The sequence below is a fragment of the Actinia tenebrosa genome, unplaced genomic scaffold (assembly GCF_029948245.1).
Source record: "Actinia tenebrosa isolate PJP-AT-01 unplaced genomic scaffold, QUT_ActTen_1.0 PGA_scaffold17__23_contigs__length_9995812, whole genome shotgun sequence".
Lineage (NCBI taxonomy): Eukaryota > Metazoa > Cnidaria > Anthozoa > Actiniaria > Actiniidae > Actinia > Actinia tenebrosa.
In genome coordinates this window covers 1,283,553-1,305,374 of record NW_028292577.1, presented here as the reverse complement: position 1 = coordinate 1,305,374, position 21,822 = coordinate 1,283,553, and the positions used below count along the sequence as shown (strand labels likewise).

The 21,822-nt window shown below is 36.0% G+C and overlaps 4 protein-coding genes across 5 annotated transcripts; 1 reads left to right on the top strand and 3 right to left on the bottom strand.

Moving 5' to 3' along the window:
* Nucleotides 1-103: 103 nt before the first annotated feature.
* Nucleotides 104-3,477, bottom strand: LOC116289547 (uncharacterized). Its single transcript, XM_031696496.2, has 5 exons — nucleotides 2,827-3,477; nucleotides 2,134-2,227; nucleotides 1,700-1,816; nucleotides 1,269-1,388; nucleotides 104-333 (listed from the first exon to the last, which is right to left on the bottom strand). Exons 1-5 carry the CDS (start codon nucleotides 3,369-3,371, stop codon nucleotides 241-243), a joined length of 969 nt encoding a protein of 322 aa, XP_031552356.1. The 5' UTR covers nucleotides 3,372-3,477; the 3' UTR covers nucleotides 104-240.
* A 569-nt stretch (nucleotides 3,478-4,046) lies between these two features.
* LOC116289546 (WD repeat domain phosphoinositide-interacting protein 3) lies at nucleotides 4,047-12,330 on the bottom strand. The gene is made up of 10 exons (XM_089031949.1): nucleotides 12,174-12,330; nucleotides 11,253-11,327; nucleotides 10,111-10,212; nucleotides 9,532-9,619; nucleotides 8,757-8,851; nucleotides 8,215-8,405; nucleotides 7,314-7,399; nucleotides 6,464-6,565; nucleotides 6,025-6,146; nucleotides 4,047-5,176 (listed from the first exon to the last, which is right to left on the bottom strand). The coding sequence occupies exons 1-10, from the start codon at nucleotides 12,238-12,240 to the stop codon at nucleotides 5,073-5,075; spliced, it is 1,032 nt and encodes a 343-aa protein (XP_088888075.1). The 5' UTR covers nucleotides 12,241-12,330; the 3' UTR covers nucleotides 4,047-5,072.
* Nucleotides 12,331-12,464: 134 nt separating this feature from the next.
* Nucleotides 12,465-16,355, top strand: LOC116289538 (cytochrome c oxidase assembly protein COX19). The gene is made up of 3 exons (XM_031696484.2): nucleotides 12,465-12,603; nucleotides 13,713-13,824; nucleotides 15,482-16,355. Exons 1-3 carry the CDS (start codon nucleotides 12,531-12,533, stop codon nucleotides 15,576-15,578), a joined length of 282 nt encoding a protein of 93 aa, XP_031552344.1. The 5' UTR covers nucleotides 12,465-12,530; the 3' UTR covers nucleotides 15,579-16,355.
* Nucleotides 16,356-17,654: 1,299 nt separating this feature from the next.
* Nucleotides 17,655-20,025, bottom strand: LOC116289537 (heme-binding protein 2). Of its 2 annotated transcripts, none has more exons than XM_031696481.2 (3): nucleotides 19,867-20,025; nucleotides 19,048-19,280; nucleotides 17,655-18,426 (listed from the first exon to the last, which is right to left on the bottom strand). In XM_031696481.2, the coding sequence occupies exons 2-3, from the start codon at nucleotides 19,271-19,273 to the stop codon at nucleotides 17,906-17,908; spliced, it is 747 nt and encodes a 248-aa protein (XP_031552341.1). In that variant the 5' UTR covers nucleotides 19,274-19,280; nucleotides 19,867-20,025; the 3' UTR covers nucleotides 17,655-17,905. The 2 variants fall into 2 exon arrangements, with proteins under 2 accessions (XP_031552341.1, XP_031552343.1); XM_031696483.2 differs by having other exon boundaries at nucleotides 19,048-19,307; nucleotides 19,867-19,944.
* Nucleotides 20,026-21,822: the final 1,797 nt, after the last annotated feature.

Below are 21,822 nucleotides of genomic sequence, written 5' to 3'. Positions count from 1 at the left end.
AGTCTTAGAGCGACACAGTCACCCAAGTCTCCCATTTGTTTCTATAAAGGGAAATTTTGGGGTTGAGTTAGTTGAAATACAGTCGTTAAATAAGATGAAAACATTTCAATTAATTATGTTCACTTCCTCGGTTTCTTTTTACATAAATACATGTTTTCAACAAGGTATTGTGTCCTTTAGCATCAACATGGATAGACCACTGCCATGTCTGATGACTTGGGCAGGTCGTCTTGACCAGGTTCACTTCATGTGACGGTCATGTAGTGCAGTAAAGTCAATATCATCAGGTCCAATGGCTACAATACCATAGGGATTGATCCTTCTATGACTCATCTATATACAACAACAATGTATAAACTGATGTTATAATTTGTGAACCATTAAAATAGATTAATAATAAGTTATATATTAATAGCGCTAAATCACAAATTGTTCTAAGTGTTTATTTAAGCAATTAACAAGAGCCACAGTTTATTTGATTCCCAGAATGCAACAGCTGATGATATTAAATATTTAGGGTATGCAGGGAAGGATCCAGAATCAAAGCAAGGAGGAAAGGGTGGGGTGGGGGAGGGGGAATTTGGCATCAGAGGAGCATTACTGACTAATGAGCAGGGCAATATGGGATATCAAACTCTATGAATAACAAAGAAAACTGTGTCAAGTATGATATAATCCAAATAAAAAGCCCCTGGTATTCCCACTATAGTTTGCTTATGTCTGGCTTTTTGAATTTGGGCATAATAGGTATTGTCAATTCGAAAGATACATCATTGATATGTGCCAATGTAACCTTTAAATGATCTTACTCACAAGATAAGAGATTTAAATAGCAAGACATTATGCTATACTATGCTCAAAGTGAAAGCATCCACTGGGTACCCCTCACCCTCACCTCAATTCCCTCCCTCTCTCTCTCCCTCTCTCTCTCCCTCTCCCTCTCTGCCTCTCTCTCCCTTCCTCCCTCCTTCTCTCCCTCCCTAGCCTACTTTGAACTTCTGAACATCAATTGCATTTAATCCAACAAGTCATGGATGAAAGTAACTGCCAGTCATTGGACAATCTCTGCTCAAAATTGGAACTTGTCCAGTCAAATATTCGCTTTGTTGGGCATTTTGGTCAGAAAGAGTGAGCCAGAAATGAGTTAAATATGACTGAGGTAAAACTTATTTGGCCAGTCATCATGATGGGCAACTAATTAGCTGTTATCCTTAACTCTGCTAGCATACAATATTAGTCAGTCTGTTAGTGACTATACCATGTCTTACCTGATAATGTTTCTGAATGTGTTCTGGATCAACTGTTTCTGCTATTCCATCCATCTGATAAATATCTCTAACAAATCCCCAAAGGTTTGGGTAATTGCTAGCTATACGTTTCTTGTTGCACTACAACATAATTTACATAACTGAATTTTAAGATTAATTAATGTTTCTTCACTTGAATGGGTCATATGAATAGGTCCTTTAAACTCTGCATTGCCACTTAATTCTATAAACTTCTTTCTTTATCTCTAAATTAAGTCATAGTCTGAGGAATTGAAGTATATCATCATGCATCTTTATATTAACAATGCTAATTCTCATTAAATGCAAACAAAGTTTCAAAAAGCTAAATATTAATTCCCATTGAATGAAGAAGCACCAAGTATACATCAAAGCCTTCAAAGAACAATATTATTGATATGCCTAGTTCCTACCTTAAAGTGTCCAACATAGACCATATCAAATCTAACCAAGGTGACAAAAAGCCTAATATCTGCTTCTGTAAAGGTGGACCCAGTCAGGTATCTTGTCTTGGATAGAATGGCCTCAGCCTTAAAAGAGAGTGGAAGAAAGAAAGAGAAAGAGATTGAGTATAATCATAAAGGTTATCCAATCTTTATTGATAACATTGTCTGTGTGTTCTAGTTGGTATTTTACGTTTAATAGGCTATTTGCAACAAACAATCACATGCTGATAAAACATTTTGAAAACAAACCAATTTTGCCCATTAGATCCTTTAGGGAAGACTCTGCTGGATGGCAAACAAATTTGAAATTGCTTCAATCAGTTTTTTTATAAAGCATGTTCTTACAGCCAGCAGCTGACGGTTTAGGATACATGTACATGTATAAACACATAAAATCTAACCTTGTCAAGGGCTTCAAATAGTTGTTTGACTGCAATATCATAGGCTTCTTGTGTTACAGCAAAGCCACACTTGTACACACCATTGTTTATAGAACTGAAAAAATGGTAAATATACAGTATTTTAACTTCGTAACATGACAATTTAATTTTGTTAACGTATATATGGATAATGTGAGGATAAGTGGGTGGGTTGGAAAACATAAGCAAGGATAAATTAGTATGACAATGGGTGGATGGATAGATGGATGGATGGATGCAAGGAGGATGGATTCATGGACAGAGATGACAATGGGTGGATGGATATATAGATGGGTGGATGGATATATAGATGGATGGATGCTCAGGGAGGATGGATTCATGGACAGAGATGACAATGGGTGGATGGATAGATGGATGGGCGGGTTGATGGTTTGATGGGTTGGTGGATGCATGGAACAATAATTGGATAAAAGGATAAATGGAAGAATGGACTGACTGGTTGCATGCGAAGATGAATGAATAAATTATTCGGTATATTAGCTTTGCAATCTGATGTAAACCGCTGTATGCAATATGTTAGCTATAGTACCTAAATGCCTGTTAGGCACAAGCCTGCTGGATTATTGGTCACAAGATATAGCCTGCATGTACTGGATTGACAATATTTTTGATTCATGGAAGTTTCACATCAAAACTAGTGTTGGAATGACTTACGGATAGATCCAGCTGTTGAGTTCATCAATCCGAGGTTGAAGATGTTTTGGGTACAGGTCCAGCTTCTTCTGACTTTCACTTGCACAGAATTCATTAAATTCGCTGTTAAGCATGCGAATTATCTCACTCGACTCATTATTAACTATTGTACGAGTTTTTTTGTCCCATAACACGGGTACGCTGATTCGCCCATCGTAATTCGGATTAGCAAGTTTGTAGACTTCTCTCATAGTTTTGCAGTTGTTTAGAGTGTCAAGACTACATTTGGGCTTCTTGTCAGTGAATATCCAGCCTTGTTCTAGCATCAACCAATCGACTACAGTGTAAGAAATCACATTTTCGAGCCCTTTTAGCTTCCTTACCATCAGAGTACGGCTAGCCCAAGGACAGGCGAGGGACACGTAAAGGTGATAACGATTGGTGTCGGGTGGGAATCGAGTCGAACCATCTGCCTTGATCCATTCACGGAAAACACTATCTGGTCTTGCGTATTCTCCCTTACTATTGGTAGGAAAGGCTAGTCCTTGCACAGTATCATTAGACATGTCTATCGCTTAATACAGTATTGCACTTTTGATAAGAATCTACTTATCCCTGTGAGGTGATGATGAGATGATATCTGCAAAAGATACTCATGCTACTGGTCATCAAGTCATATGTGTGACGTAAAGGACCGGTCATTATTTACAGGGAGGGGCTGGTGGAAATGAGAAATGTGGTCCCCCTTCATAGAGAACTCAAATATTAGTGAACAATTAATCCGTGAAACACTAATTACTAAATAGTACAAAATTGTGCCAATTACACAATAGAAAACAATGGATTTTGCATGAAATTGTGCTATTTAGTATTACTAAAGTTTCACGGTTATATTGTTTGCACTCTATTACACAATTAATTAATTGCTATTACACAATTTTTTGGTCACCCCTTTTTTAGTGCACAAAAATGTTTGGTCTCCCCCACCATTTTCACCAGCCCCCCTCCCCTCCCTGTAAATAATGATCGGTCCCTAATATATAAGTTACAGGCATTTGGAACTGAACCAATCTGGAAATCAGGAATAAATAAAACTGCATGGGATGATTTTTAGCAATTTTCAATGCCTTTCTTCTATAAAAGGGGGGGAGGGTTGGTGCAAATAGGAGGTGGGTCAGAAAATCAGCAAAAATCATGTATTCATGGATGGACTACCAATATAGCAATAAGACTACCTGTGATTGCAAAAAAATATCTATTTTTATTGTTTTTCTAATTTCTTACAAGTGGTGATCAACCAATATTTGGTCCAAATCCAACCTTTTAATAACTAATGATACCCTAAATTCCATGATTGTACAACATCATTAGTTTTATATTGAAAACTCTTAAATCCTGTCTTATTGAGATTCTTAAAATCACTTTATAGGACTTTTTAATTTTAAATTGTAATCATTGCTAGCTATCTATTGTGTTTATATCTTAGCATGAAGTGAAACAGTTGTACTTTAGGGTACGTATTAGGCAGGGAGGCTGGGGAGAGAGCAGCTAAAGCAAGTGAGATAGTCTAAGAGAGGAAAGCATGTATCCTCCTTCTGAATAATAACAGGGCCACGAGAATCAGAATATGGCGACCAGTTTGAATATTATTGTTCTGGACTGAATAGCGCCTATTATACATGTGAAAACCCTTTTATGTTTCCATGTGAACAAGAGGCTTAGTAAGTGCAGAACAATAGTTATTCAAATTCTATCAGTGTATAAGTGTGCAAGGTTTAAAAAAAATTGGACCACTCTACCCCCTCCACTCTTTCAAGCCAATGGAAGAGGCTTTTGTGTTAGTAGAAAACTCAATGCCTGTTTTTGTCAAAAGGTTGAGATAACTTGGGAGGCAGTTTGGTAGAAGGCATTTTTCAAACCATCTACAACTAGGTATCCCACTGTATATGCTACGAGAACCAATGTGGTAGTGACTAGTATTCAAAATGAATATTTTTTCATGTTGATACCATCCCAGGGAAAAGAGTTTTTGTCATACCATACGCTCTTATATTTTGTGTGTTTTCCCCTCAGTTCTATACTAGTATTTTTGGTTTTCACCCATGTCATCAAACATTTTGCCAGGATTTAAATAAAAACAAAACTTCCATATATATCTCAGCCAAAATTCTAGCTAAAAGAAGTTTTAGATACGAAGATACAAGGAATTAAATTTAGCTCCTTTTTTCTTGCAGCCAATTATCTTGTCTAGTATGTGTCTCCATCCATTAGTCTCCATCTGTCATCTGTAGGAACTGTGCATAAGCATCTCTTGTGTATTCCCCTTTAGAATTAAAAGCAAACTTATAGTAGCTACCATCAGCACAAATGGCTGCAAAAAATAAATGAATAAAAAGTTAGAACAATTATTAAATACTGGCATATTTGGGATGTCTGACTGGTATTCAGTCTTCCAATTGAATTCCATTACTTTCATAAATTTTAGACATCTTGAGACTCAGATAGCCTGTAGTTCATGCTATCAGCGTTCATCCAAACAGAAAAAACTTGAAAGAACTCTTAATAGGATTATCCACCTCCCTTTGTAAAATCCTGTATCTGCCTAGTACATGCTTACTTTTTTAACTTTTCCATTTTAAATGTCCATGTTCCTAACAATCTGTTCTTTTAATTTTTTTCTAGTTATAAAACATTTTAGTTGAGGAAAAATATCACAAATGTGACACCAACAATTTCAAGTTTACTCTGACCAAAAATACTGAATCTTTTGAAAGAACTTCAAAAGCACCCATTCCAACCCAAGTTTTGAAATGAGAATTTAAAAAACTCACTAATAATTCATAAAGGAAACACAATAGAAATCATGACTGTGAAGGAGGTTTATATCTGATATATATTCGTCTTCATTTGCATAAACTTTAACTTGGATTTTTTCTATCAAACTTGGTTCATTTCGTAAAGAATTCGGTACAATATGAGAACATCCATCATGAGTTTTTTAAGCCGTTTAATAAACTCGCAGATCGTGTTTTATCGGGTCTAAAACTACTCGCCTACACCTCGTGTTTTATACCCAATAAAACACTCCTGATCATTTATTAAACATTACTCTCAGAAATTATAAATCAATAAAACTTTGAATCAGTTCTTTATTTAAGGGTGTCACTGACTTAGCACTTTTACACTCATAAGCTGTTTTTCCCCTTCATGCATTCTTACCTACTACAGTATTCTTTTCTGCACCAAATGCACAGATACAGTGTGGATCCCCAGGGACTTGAACTCTGGAAAAACTCCATTTTGAACTAAAATACTTAGGTAGGAAACTAGCTGTAGCAAGACTAAAAAAACCATAAAAATGCTTCAATTAATAAGAAATTGTCGTAATTTTACTTAGAGTTTCTAGTTGATTCTCTGTGTGCTCTCCTGTGAGGGGTTTTCACTGGGTTCTCAGGATTTTCTTTCTCCATCAAATAAAAAACTTCTAAATTCCAATTTGATCATGGAACAAGAGGCCTGCTTGCATGCCTGCCATTCTGTCTGTCTCTATTTCTTAAATTCTAAGCCATTATTATTAATTGCAACTATACAAGCAGTTCCCTACATTTTAAAGAAAAAATATCTTTGTGTGAAAATAAGAAGTGTAGTTTCAATATACCTTGACTGTTTGTTTTTCTTTGGGTCCTCTACAGCAAACACATGTATTGTACCATGATCACTTGACACACACAGAAGCTCCGAATCATGGTTAAAATTTATGCTGTAAAGAGGGGGGAAAACATAAACAAAAGTCATATATGTTATTTGCTGGCCAGGAGGTCCGGATAGGAAAAACTGTGCCTGAGGTCTTGAATATACGAACGGAGGCCATTGGGCCAAGGTCCATTTCCAAGACCACGGGCACAGTTTTCCCTATCTGGACAGACTATAGGATGGTAAATAACTTTTTTTTCCCCATATTTGTTTTACTTGTTTTTGTAATCGTTTTGTTTTGTTGTTTAGTGGCAAAGGATTACCGGACCGTGAGCACTGGGCAGATACTTACGAAATACCGCCCATCTCAAACAGCCAATCAGAATGCATGATTTTTTAGGATACCGGACCAGAAAAAAATAAGTTAATTATTTATCTCCAGCTGAAAATTTCAGTGGATATATAACTAAAACATGAATGCAATTTCAAATAAATTCAATGGTGGCAGAAATCTAAACTAGTCTACAAAACACACAGTAATCTGCAATGAACACAATATAAATTTGGAATTGCATTTATTTTACACCATTTACAGTATATATATTCTTCCAATAACCATTCCATGTGTTGACAAGGATGTAAAATGTTTTTGTATTCCATGGACCTTAATTTGTTCAGGGACATTGGTCCCAATCAATAAATTCTAGTCAAACCAAACAGTTTTTTTGACTATGATCAACAATATAATGTATGATAAAAAAGATACTGTATACCGTAATTCACAATAAGGCACACAGTATTTGATAGCTTCATACCAGTAAATGTTTGCACTTCCAGATCCTCTTCTTAATTCATGGAGCTGTACTCCATTGCTTGTATCGAAGACCCTTATGAGAGTTCCCTGAAACATGATATTTGCATAGATGTTACAAGAACCATAGCAAACCTAGTATGTTCCTGTGTTATAAAAATATATGAGGCAGTAGTGCTGCTTTTAACAAATTCTACAATTTGAACATTCTACAAATGGTTTTTGGCTATAGCAAACAATCTGGACAGTAAAATAGTGGTTGATAAGCTGTCAGCCAACCACATACCATTCTCTTTAACGACAGCTTACCATTATCTTACCAACAGGTAACTGTTACTGTATACACAGGAAAAAAAACTGATTCCCAAATTGGGAATTGTTGGGAATTTCCTTGAATTCCCAATTCGAACACCAACGTTAGGATTTATTGTTGGGAATTTCCTTCTAATACCCAATAGAAAAACAAAATTCCCAACAAACTAACATTGAGAATCAGTGCCATGTTCCCCATTTCGTTCTCTCTGGGAATTGGATGGGAATTTGGTGGGAATTCAAAGAAATTCCCAAGAAATTCCCAATTTGGGAATCCGGGTTTTTTTCCTGTGCATGTATGTTACCAACAGCTTACTCTTATTTTACCAACAGCAGTTGTCAACCGTTATCTGTGGTATTTTTTGTAGTGATGACCTAGGCCGGCCAACTGTCAACCAACTGAGAACCATCTTTAAAACTCAACTGTTTCCAATCATTCACCAAACAATTGAAACCAACAGCTTACCGACCACTTAACCAAACAAGATTGGGAAAGTAGGGTGCCTTAGATAAAACTTAAATTATGGCACATTTTATCATGCTTGAGATATAATTTTCAAGACTACTGCAAAGTTGGTATTTTAATTACCCACCTTTTCTGATGCTGTTGCCAGTCGTGTACCTTGTAAGTTCATAGCAATACAGCTCATGGCAGCTTCATGGGCTGACACTTCTAAAGGAGGTCTTTCTGTATTCGCCAGATCCACTATTTGCACATGACCAGTTTTACGGCCCGGGAATGCAAGCAAGGAATTGTTGCTACTTGGACATAGTACACATAAACCTGAACGATGAAAAACGTTTTTTTACTAAAACTTAAATACAGTATCTCTCAAACTAAAAATGCTAACAGTTTGTAAAGTACTTGGACATGTGTTCATATTGTAAAAATTGGAAACATTAAGGGACTGGTCATTATTTATCAAGGGTGGGAGGAGAGGGTTGGTGCAAATAGGGGGTGGGTCAGCATTTTTTATGCATGGGTTTGAGCAAAAATCTGCAAAAATCATGCTTAAAGGAGAAGGGGGGTCAGCAAAAATCAAGCATAGCATATAGCATCCCTCCTCGATAAATAATGACCAGTCCCTAACATTTCATCATAGTGGCACTTTAATACTTATAAAGCTGACATTACCTTTAGGATTGCTTGCTGTCTCAAATACATGAAGTTGTTGTGGGTTTTGTGTAAATGTAAAAACCTTGATTAAATTTTCCAGAACAACCACGATTCTGAGTCAAAATTCAGCAAATTTGAATTAATAGTGATCTATCATATGTTTAAAGCATAATGAATAGACCTACCCCTTCAAAAAGGCTAAGAATTTTTCTGTTTCAATTACTAACAGGCCTGAGGCTAAGGAAGCTGACAAGGGGCTGATTGTTGGAGCTTTGCACATAATTGTATGAATATTATTAATACGATAGTGTCCAGCCTCCTGATTCTTATGTGCAGTTTAACCAGCAGATCTGAAATAGTGGCATATAAATGATATCACTGCAAAACTGTGGTGTCAGGAAGCCTGGAAAAATTGACTACCGAAACACAAAGAAATGCATGCCTGTCATTGTAATAAAAATATCACAATCATTAAATATTTTGTCACTGTTATGAGGCACTTACACAAACATCTATTTTTATTTGGTGGCCTGGAAATCCAAGATTTCAAGAGTGAAAGTGACACCTCAGTTTTGCAAATGTTCTCGACTTTGATTGGCTAGCATTCTTCTCAGATCAGCTGGAAGGACCTTCAGTTCTCCAAAATTATTCCCTTTTCCCTTCTTTTCTTAAAATGTGCATCTTTATACATTATTAGGAAGTTTTTCTCAGTCATCAACTTAAGTTACGTTGCCAAAAAATAGAAGATTTATTAATATATTATCAAGTGATTAACAATCAAATGTTTTCATACCTGTCTCTCCGTAGCTTAACAGCTTTTACATCAGTTGAGAAATCAAGTTCAATGACACACTTTTTCTTTAGATCATCCCATACCATCACTATTAATTTAACAACAAAATATTATCAAATTATGTTACAATATCAAAAATGCATAAAGTTTTAAATGAAATTTTATTCAAAAATCTGTATGAAGCATAGCATACTGTATTAAGGCTGCAAATAAGTGCTGCTCATCTGTCTTGTAAAAAGGATCACTTGACTGGTACAGCTAAATAATATAATCCTAGTACATGAGTGACATGCGCTACTAATGTGCTGCCTCTGACTAATGGTGAGAGGCACCTGATGGTGTTGTATGTGAGTAGAGTTGTTTGTTGGTTCTCTTACTGTACTTTGAGGGTTTTCCTCTGGTTTCTTCGTTTTTTCCTGTTACCTTTCCTTTCCACAAAAATCGACTTCTAAATTCTAATACGATCTTGGCTGCCTTATCAATTGGGTTGCAAAACATGTTAGGAATTACACGCTCCACCCAGGAGTGGTAAATGCATTTTTAAGACTAGACTAGTTGTTTAGTATTTGAATATCTTACCTCTGGTGGGAGGGTATTTAGGGTTTCTACCACCTCCAACAAGAGCTAAATAGTTACATCTAAACAGCATCTCAACATGACCAATTCCTCCATCTGAAAAATCTTTGCAAACATAAACAAAAGGGATGAATAAAATGAAAACAAAATACCATGGCATCATACTTTCTACAGAAAAATGTGAAGTACAGATAATAATAATTTAATGATAATCTAATAACTAATATTTCACAAAATACAAGGCTAACCCTGAGAAATGAGTCTGTTATCAAGTGAAAACAGCGCTAATTTGGAACTGGAAAAGGTCTATTTTGTAAGAGTTGTGCCAGTTGGCATGTCTGCACTGTAAAAAAATATTGATTATCATGACCTTTAAAAGACAGGTTGAATGATTACAGTAGTTCAATGCTTCATAACTCTTAGATTATCCATATACCATAAAATTCCATTTATAAGCCCCAGGTTATGCCACCCAGTTAGCTCAGTTGGTAAGATCGTAGGTCTGTTTTGCAGGATGTCATGGTTCAAGCCTCTGCCAGACCAACATTCAGGGGAAAAACATAACATACATACATATTGAACTTTATTCAAATTGAATTTTAGAGTAGCTTAGTGTACAAACTAGTATCTTCAAGAAAAATAAATAGAATGAAGTTGATTTGGATGTTTTTCCTTTAGTTCTTTGTATCAAATTAGATATATTATCAATCACTTTTTAGGTTAGCACTTGCAAAAGTACTTGTTAGTTAGTATCTTATTAAATAAAAACAAAAGCATATAGAGTATATACACCTAATAATTATTGAAAAAACATTGTCAGGTTCAAAAAAAAGGTTATATCATCAAAGCTAAGACCAAAGGGGAGCATATGGGAAGACAAACAATTGTACTAATTTCATGCATATTGCAGTTTTCCCTTCCTGTGCACATTTTATGCATCATGCATCTTTGGCATGTTGTTAATCTAGGTCAACCGACTTTGCTCTACTGTGCATTTTTACATGTCTATATTCAAATATAATACACATTTCGGAGTACCCAAAATCCTTTTCGGCCTTAGCTTCAACGATATGACCTTCTTGAACCTGACTACGTTTTTTCAATTGGGTGGATAATATAATATACATGTATGTCTACGAACTTACCCTGTCGTTCTTTTTCCTTCAGTGGATCACAGTTATATATCCTGAAGCCATTCTCCATTCCACAGGCAAAGCAGCCTGAATCAACAAAGAAAGGATTTCAAAACAGCTAATCAACAAAGTCCTTTTCTATTTTAATACACTGTATGCTATTGGAAAACAAATTACGGTAAAACAAAATTAACGTAACTGAGCGTAAAATTTATGATGCCAGTTTGTAAAGTAAGCTTAAGTTCCTTACAATAGAAATTTTCACTCTTGTTAGACTTTTAAAATGTTTAAAATTATTTTTTGACTTCTCTAACACCATCACGGTCATGCAAAAAGCTTCTACTGTAGTCTAGCGAAATAAGGTCATTGCAATATGTGCAGCACAAATGAAAGAAAGCTTTACGCATCGAAATGTAGTACCAATCAAATGTGGTTCAAAACAACATATTTTCATATTTTAGAGGAAAGGCATATTTTTTAATAAAAATAAATAGATATTTTAAATTTTAAAATGCTTTAAATTGAAAAACCAAATTCCTGTGACGTCATTTCTATGTTTTATTTTGTATAGAAAACATGGTTTTGACATCATATATGTTTCTATACTCTGATAAAACATAGCTTTTAAGCCAACCAAAGCTCTTTTACTTGTTAATTAAATGTTTGAGAAAGGTTTTAAGTTTTTAAGCTTTTGTATAAGCTTATCTAATTTTGTTATTATTATCATAATAGCAAATTATGATAACAAACTATTATGATATTATGAATTGGTTTTTTATATTCTGCACATATGTTATACATCATATTGCCAATGCCGATGCGATGCAGGGTTAATATATGTAGAAGGAAAAAAACACTTAGTAGGAAGAAGCAAACCTCTCTCAGGTAAGGATGTCATCAAAAGTTAATAAATTCCTACTAAAAAAAACATACCTTGGTCTTGATTGAAGCCAACAAAAAGTAAGCCATTACCAGTAGACCTATTGTGGCTTAGGTTCATGATGGTTTCTCCAACCAGAAAGATTATAATCTTAGTTTTCTCAACTCATGAAACGCATCGTTGTACTTCGGCCATTTTGAATGCATGTGACTTATGACTTACATTCCAGACATGACCTAGATGGTATCGACCAATCAGATTACGCGTAATAAATTACTAGAGTTTCTTGCAAATGTCATGATTGGATTATTATTGAAGATATCCCATAATGCATTCTATGGTTCTGGATGACAACAAGCATGGCGGCCGAGTTAAGTCAAAACTTGTTGTATTAAACTCAGCTGGTTTATATGAATACTGGAGGAAGAAAAGTCTTCAACGCAAAACCTCCTGATAAAGGGAGCTTTCCACTGGATCATGATGGTATGTTTACTGTAATCGCATTTGTAGATTTCCCTAGATTTGAATTGACGATAAAGCATCAGTCAACAAAAAGCCCGAGCCCGGGATAATGTGGGGCTTAGAACAAAAACATGGACAACTCTCTAATAATGCCCCCACCCCTGGGTGTTATCCAATTCCTTGAAACCCCCCACCCCCGGGGCTGTCTTGATTATCCAAACATGATTGATTGATTAGTATCATTAACAAAACAGTGATAGCAAACTACTTTTCGATTTGAAGATAGCTCAGCAAAAGAACACACTATGCAGACCTTTGCAACAGCTGCAAATCCACTCCCCTTGTGGGACCTCCTATGACAATACAGTCCAGATGGTACCACTCTATGCCGGACACCCATGGCTATCGCATGCAATCATGGTGCTATGTTCTTCTTCACCACATGTGCAGTAGACTTCACACTCTTTAAAGAAAAAGTTTCATTTATTTATCACTCTGTAGGGGATGGGGTGTCTAATCTTTCTGGCTTGTCTTATATTTAACTTTAATTTCACTATCATTTTTCTTGTGGACAGCCGCTGACTTCGATATTGTGTGGGCTCAGTATTTCTTGAGGACAGCCGCGGATTTTGATATTGCGGGCTCAGTATAAATCCCCCTGACCTATGCCCCACCCCCACAGGCCAGCTTTATTACTAAAAATGACTAATGCCCCACCTCGTCGGGGGGTGATTGGCAGTCTATTCCATAAACCCTACCCCTCTAAGCTCCAAATTGTCCCAGGATGAGGGTGGGGGGTTGGGGTTTTCATTGACTCATGCATGTTTCTTTGTACAGTCAATTTAGAACCTAATCTATTGGAACTAAAACTTCAGCTCAGCAAGTTAGACCTGGAAATGAATATTTTGCTGATTGATGGGAATTTGATGAGATATTACGATATATTGTACAAAATTATGTATATGCTATATAGAAAGTTATAGGTAGGTTAGGAGAAAGCTGTTTAAAGCTTATAAGGGAATTCCATCCAATTCCATGGTTTTTCCTGTAAAAATATATATATATATATGAAATTGGTTGTTTGTCATAGAAATGCAATATTGTTGTGTAACTTAGTTTGGGTCCTTCAGGGGAATGCAAGGAGTTCATGATGAAATACATGACTTGTCTAAAGAGGAACAGTGGTGACAATCATAAATGCCGACAAGACTCCAAGGACTACCTGGAATGTAGGATGCAAAGGTATACAGCAATTGTATATAACTATTTTACCTAAATATGCCAGGAAATTTCTTGACAGAGATGTGCATAGGTTTTATAATTTTCTTTGAATTTTACACTGAAAAAATATCTTAAGAACTAGGCTACTATTTTGAAAAAGACATATTTCAGCAGTACATACACTGCCATCTTCAGTTGTGAAAGAAATTCAATTTTTGATAATTAGTTTATATGATTTTATATGATGTTACCACTCTTTTCACTGCTATATAGCACTGTTCAAAACAACATTCATAACAGGAAAATAGGGCAATACACTGCCGCCAATCAGAGAATATTAAGGTACTGACCAATTTATTTGATTGACAGAAGTGTGTTGCCCGACTTCCCTGTCGTGACTGTTGTCTCAATCAGTGAGTAGCAATGAAAAGAGTAGTAGACAAAGACTAAATACGTTATTGAATGTGATAATGGCAGTAATGATAAATTAGCTTGTTTCATTTGCTGATTCAAGATAAGGTTTTCCCCATTTGATATACATGGCCTCCTTCAACTTGTTCGGTATGAGGAAAATAGAGAATGGATTATAAATAAAAATAAAATAAACAAATTTCTATTTAAGTGTCTAGTCATTCTAGTGCTTTCACACTAACTGGGGACACTTTTCACTCACACACACTACCACTATATTCAATGTTCTATATACATACAATTCTCAACTCACATTACATTAAAAGATCAAGAAAGAACAAGCCTTTTTACAGGCTGGAGATGACATTACGTGTTCGTGTATGTTAGATTCATAATCGGTAATGAAGTGCTTATAGGCTCATATGCATAAATGATAGGATGTTTCATCTACATAACTAACATTACAGGTAGCACAACTAAATCTTTCAACGATATTCAATTTGAGTTCCTTAGGAAAACGATTTTTCATATTGAACAAACTGCCAACTTTCAAACTAGACAAACCTAATTTGATGTTTGTTTTATGGTAATATTTCTTGTTAACTGATATGTTTTTGTGCTGCATTATTTTTTCGTATTGTGTGTGGGGAGTCAGGATGGGATGGTAAAACGCTCCTCTCTAACCTCTGTGGTCAGGGGTGTGTATCCCAATCGCCCCATGTGAGCTGAGTTGGTTGGTTCTCTTTCTGACTCTGAGGGTTTTTTCCAGTGCTCTGATTTTTCCTCCCTCCTCTCAAAATCAACCCTTACTAATTGAAACTGGTTAGAGCTGTGCTCCGGGGTCATATGTGGACTGTATAGTGGCTGCCAGAGGCGCCTTCACAGTTTAATCTGGTTGAGTTGCGCCACTACTACTGCTGTACTTGCGGTGGTGATAGGCCATGACATGTTTTTTTTTTTGATATGTTCCTATGTGGTGTTACTTGAAGAAGTCTACCGGTGTATTATCATATCAGCACTATTTTTTTTTTTATAGAAAAGCAACTTTTCTCTTTTCCAACTTTCCAAAAAGGATAAGTTTACTAGCTAATATTCAAATGGTATGCTGTAGTTTGTAAAAGCAATCGATACACTTTAGACAATCAATACACTGTACCTTGTAAAGTTGTAGATACATAAAATTTGTACCAATATAGATGTATAATTATAGCATACCATGCACCAATAATATATTTTGAAAATTGGGTTATTTCATTTTATGTTCCAGAGAGTTGATGGTCGTTGAAGACTTGAGCAAGCTTGGCTTCAAAGATCTAAAATTCAATACACAAAAGAACCAAAAAGAAGCTCAAGAGAAAACCTAGTGAATGCCTTCCTAATTACAGTTGTACAGAATTCATATGAATATTCTTCGTTATATTCGGATATGGATTGAGTGCTTTAGGGACTGGTCAGAAAGTAAGGGGGCATAAATATTTAATAGTCAAAAGGCAAAAAACTGCTTACCAACTTCTTGTTTTAAGCCCAATATACAGGGTTCATGCTAACTCTTTGAAACTCCTTGAAAACTCCTTGAATTTAATTTATGTTTTCAAGCGCTGTGTTGCTTAATTAGCTGAACATACTCCTCGGAAAATCATTTTTGGCTTCTTGAACAGTCCTTGAATTTTGAGTGGATACTTCAGCACAAACCCTAAATATGGTATATCCTACCCCTATATAATAGCTTTAAAAATGACAAGCGAGCTCTAAAATTTTCACAAGAGCCACCCCTTATTGGAGACTCAAAATAAATGACCTACCTCCCTTTTTTATGACCCTTTACTTTCCGACCAGTCTCTTAGTTCTTTCCTAAATTTACACCACTAATTCCCGAAACATCCATGGGTAAAGGTACTAAGCTCCTAGTTGTGTGAAGTGGCATTGTGGGATTTGCTTTTTGAAGGTTATTACTAGCATGATTTCTTTTAGAACTTGTCTTTTTTAAACTTCTATCTCAAGACAAGTTCTAAAAGGCTTACATGTTTATGAAGAAACCTGTAGTTTGTTCATGGTTACCAGCATTATCCACAGTCACAGAAGTATTTTTGTTTAGTCCTTACTGTTTAAAAAAAGTTAATTAAAGATGAACAAAATATTCATTGCTGATGTTGAAAACTGAAAAAGTGTCACAATACCATATTTCAAAAATAACTAGAGATAAATAGCTTAATAACATTAAAGCCAGGATCTGAGCCAGGATTTTGGCTTTTGGATTTTACTACATTTTTATATTAAATTCGAAATCACTCACTGTAGATAAAATTTGACTTCAAGTTCACTGCTCGGCTCAAAACTCATTTGCAATGAATAAATTATCACTGCGAGAGACATTGAAGCCAGTAAAATGTTTCAAGAGCTCACAACAGTAAATCGATTTTTTTCTCTTCAGAAAATTGTAATTTTACTTCTTCAATGAATGTTCATAGGCAATGTTAGTTCTCGACTTGGCGAGTTTGAAGTCAAAAGTGTCAACGTGTTTTTTCTTTCATTCTCAATACCGCTCAATACTGTGGCGAGTCATAAACGGCTCAGAAAATTAGAATTTAGTTTTTTTAAACTATTATGAACTGGAGGAATAACTTACAATTTCCTAAAAAAAAATTAGCTGAAGTGAGCTTTTGAAACATTTTACTGGCTTGAACATCTCTCACAGAGATAATTCATTCATCAAAAGTAAGTTGAGCTTCAAGTCAAATAAAAAATATAACAAAAGATTTTTCCCTCCTCTCCAAGATAGTTAAAAAATGACGCAGAAAATCGTAATTTAATTCTCCAATTCATAGGCAACTTTCTTTAAAAAACTATATAGTAAGAGAAGAAAATTGTGAAACTGAAGTGAGCTTTCGCGGACATTTTACTGGCTACAACATCGAGAGCCTCTTTTTAAATACCACTCATTTATTAGGCTACGATTTCTAACCCTATGATTTGAAAGAATATAGATATACTGTCAAAACATCCAAAACATTAATAGAAAAATATAATAATAGACCAAATCCTGGCTCCGAGTCCTGGCTTGCATCCTGGCTTGAGTCCTGGCTCGCATCCTGACTCGAAAAATAGGTACCCCTGCAAATGTCATGCCCTGGCTAAATGAGGAACCAAGAAGACACTTAGTTATCAAGTGAATTCACGTTCTGACAATTTCCTAGTTGGCTTGTGTCCAACCCCTTGCTGGTCTTAGATTAAAACAAGTATTGGAAAGTAATACTACTTCAGCTCAATGCACCAAGAAGACACTAAGTTATCAAATGAATTCAAAATATTATGGCTTGTGCTGATATAAATTCTTTGTAATCATAGTAGTACTTTGTTCTGACAATTTCCTAGTTGGCTTGTGTCCCACCCATTGCTGGTCTTAGATTAAAATAAGTATTGGAAAGTAATACTACTTCAGCTCAATGCACGGTCATTTTATTAATTTGCAGAATTTAACTATGGAAATAACATTTTTGTAGATAACGTTCAAATGGACAAAACTAAATTCCTGAATCTCTGCTTATAGAGTCCTAATTCTTTTCCTAAATGCAAAGAAGTAGGGTAGAACTCAACTCTGCTAGAAGGGATGAAAGTATGAAAGGGTACAAAATTAAACCAAGAAAAACTAAATCACATTTCATTCATATGTCAGTCTTGTGGATAATCATGTTCACTTGATGCTTGATGGCTTCTTGATAAGCCAAACCTCATTGGTTCTTAAACGACGGGGGATAAATGGACCATCGTATCCAGCAGTCATGTACTTTGCACTAGGTGGGTAGAATGCTGTTCCATCGACTCCACGACGGATCAAGTCATTTGCCAGGATATGTGCGTGGCCCTCTCCCATCCTGATGTAGAAGGATCTACCTTTGAATATCTTGACATAGACTTGTAGTGGCTTGTACTCCAGCCACACCTTACTATCAGATGGTCGAGGTGGACTGGGAACTGACAGGTAGAACGACATGGTTACCTCTTTCATTCCTGTTTTTGTAGATTCAATGAGCTTCGTAACTGGAACTCCCATCTTGAGTGTCCTTCTTTGACACAGTATGCCTTTATTCGCACTTTGACTTCCATTGTTGCAAAATTTGCTTTTGAGTGTTTGCAATTGCTTGTTGCTATTCGAAATGTAGCCACGAAGAAGCCAGTACAGGGGTGTTGTAACATTTCTATTGATTCTAGGGGCTAAAAGAAAACAAATATGGAAGTCAATTTGATATTGTTCAACACTGCCATTTTAAAGGAACTCGCTTGACATCACGTGATATCTATAGAGTTTCGCAAAGTCCATCTCTTCGCTCCGCATCGAATAATAGCTGTACGTGCAAGACAAGAGATCGATCAGGGGCAGGCCTACTCATATCACTTTGAAAACCATGCAAGGTCAACTCTTCTATATAAGGGAAATTCCCGTGCACGCGAGACGAGAAATCGATCAGGGGCTGGCCTACTCATTTCACTTCGATAAACATGCAAGGTCACCTCTTCTATAAGGGAAATTCCCAAGCGAGGTCATTTCTTCTAGACTGAGTTTCTCCTAGAAGGAAAACTCGACATGACAAACCAGTTCTTACATGTAATTGTTTAGTGTCTCATTAAAGTACTTATTTGCCATACGTTTTGGTGATGGCATAAGTAATGAATAACGAATAAAATTCCTGCTTTCTCTCTCTCACTCTCTTGATAGATGTGTAGTCCACATTATCTAGGTTTTGAGTATAAATATTTGAATGTATATAATTGCACGCACTAACTGGCCAATAAAAGTGCTCATATAAATATCTAAGAAATTAAAGTAAAGCTCACCTTGCGCTTTAGCGCTGGCCCACCAAACCCGAGAATATTCTCTCAGTTCCACATCAGGCGCAATCTTCTGGACTACACGGAATGGCGGACAGTCGAGAGATTTACAGGCGGCGTACTTTGTGGGACCAGTCAAAGATGCCACTTTAACTGCAGCATTGTTGGCTGGAAAGGCTACAATCAACGGGAGACAGATTCCAAGAAGGGCCAGTGATATAAGACGGAGCATGCTGAAACTGTGTATGTCGATGTTATCAGCAAACCTCGTAATGCAATGCAATGACATTAAATCGAAAAAAGGTCATTTGATTTCAAGTTGACAGGCCGTGAACATAAGAACGTTTTATTTGGTATGAAAGCTTATTAAGATACGTAAATTAAATTCACTCGAATGCATGTAGTAGACCTTATTTTGAGAAGCTTGAGACGGAAAAACTTGTCCGTATTAATGAATTTTAATGCGGAGCAGAGAGGAACATGCATTTAAATATTCTCCCTTCTTATTTCTTATTTCTTTTTTTTTTTTTTTTGGTACCCTCCTCTCTAATCTTTATTTCAGCCCTTTACCTCCTCAAACTTAAATTGGATGATAACGGTTTTCTCTCTCTTCCCTTTTTTATGCCGTCTCTCCCTTCTGTTATTTTTCTTTGTTTTCTTCTCCTTCCTAATCCTGTTCTCGTTTAATGCATCATATACGATCGATTCCGCGGGGTTAATATTTTGCTATATGGCTTGCCGATCGTCTCATACGCTGGATGTCAAAGCAAATTATCATCAGGGAATCTGTAGGTGTAATTTAGTGAACATCGCTTGCCAACATACCTTTATAGGTCAGTCCTCGTACCGAGCTATTAGTTGAAGGCAGGAACAACTTGAGAGCTACGTAAGTTCAGGGCTGTCGGCTTTATAAGCAAATTTTGTTCTCTTTCTGTTAAGACACATCCATATCCTACTCTGCAGAGGTCAGGACGTCGTCCAATCAGAAACAACTTCCTTTTTGTTGTTGCCAGCAGATAGCATACTCTGCTTCAACACGCACTTTTTGAAACTAAAAACTGAAGTCAGAAAGAAAAAACAAAAGAAATGGTTAAAACTGAACTACGAGTCGATCTAATTCATCTATGCATGTATATCACTACTCTATACTGCTTTAAACTAAAGGGGGTAGTTTTCAGCAGGCAGTCGGCAGGAATAGTATAAATATGAAAAATCACATTTTCTGACTAGCTCAAAGTTCGTGCTTCATATTCCCGCAATCTGAAAGGAAGGTATCTTGGTCGGCTGTGAATATATTACAAATCATCAGATTGTACGGCTGGCAGCGCGTTTTAATTAATCTGGCCTCTTATAATTATGAAAGGGGGGGAGGGGGTGGTGGCAGAGCAACCCCGCAGGAACTGACATTATTCAATGCCCCCACAGTAGGGAATTTGATATTGCCGCTATCTTGAAAAAGCCGGAAAATAAAGTAAACATAATGTAATGAGGGTGGAAATAAGGGGTCTTAACATCGATAGGCAGATTATATCAGAGTGATCACACGAACTATCTAAATGAATTGTTTGTGTTTGGACATAATATATAGAGAACACTCAGTTACGTTAGGTGACTAATTCATAAAAGAAAACATATAGGGGAAAACATATTAGGTTGCATAGCGCACAGGCAGCCCAAACAAGGCTCCTGTGTATGGTTTATAAGGGAAATTCCCGTGCACGCGAGATAAGAGGTCGATGAGGGGCAGGCATACTCATATCACTTTGATATCCATGCAAGGTCAACTCTTCTAGAAGGGAAAATCTGCATGACAACTAGCTCTTAAAGTGTCTATGACTCCTAAATCAATATTTTCAGCACTGATTGATCTAGCGTTAACAGTACAACTATTGAGACGTACTTAAGATATTTTCAATATATCCCCTGAATAATTGCATTTATCTAAACAAAGCAGGGGCGTAACCAGGGATCTTGCAGGAGAGGTGCACAGGCAATGATTTGCAGAACCCAAAAAAAGGTAACCAAAAGAAATAGCAGAACCAAAAAAGAGCAGAACCAAAAAAGGGATAATGGGTGAGTCATTCTTTAATATGCTACAATACGCAGATAGAAAGTGGTCTTCCTTTAATCAAAAAACATTTACATGCAATTTTAAAGCAAAAGGAGATAGATGAGCGGACCTTAAGCTTTTATGGGGGGTTGCACGTGCACCCTGTGCTCCCCCCTGGTTACGGCCCTGAAAATGCTAACAGATTCACCTATAGATGTTAATTTTGTCTAAGCGAGCTGTAAACTGTGGAACATTTATTTATTGAATGTTTTTACTCTCAAAATTACTATTTCAAAAATTAGGGAGTGGATAGTGCAATGGAGGGTTGAATTGCCTTTAAATGTACCCATTAATGTATAATTATGTAATTATCGTTTTGGGTATCAACAAAGGCACAAAACTAGTAAATTTTAATGTTGTATTAATTTATAAAATAACATTATATCAATCGAGGTACAAATATACTCCACCAGAACTATGTTTGTTTATTGGAAAATTGAAACGATATTATAGACAAATAGAAGCAACGATTGCTGCAAAAAATAATAACATACAATGTCCATCTTAAAAAATGGGAACCCTCGACAATTCCCTTAGTTTAAGTAAAATAATATAAGTTAGTTATATTAAATTAGCTTATTAGAGTGCTTTTAATAGTCTCACTGTTGAATAGTTAGATAAATTTATCTAACTTAGATAACTATTTAGTTGACGTCACCTAAAATAGTAAA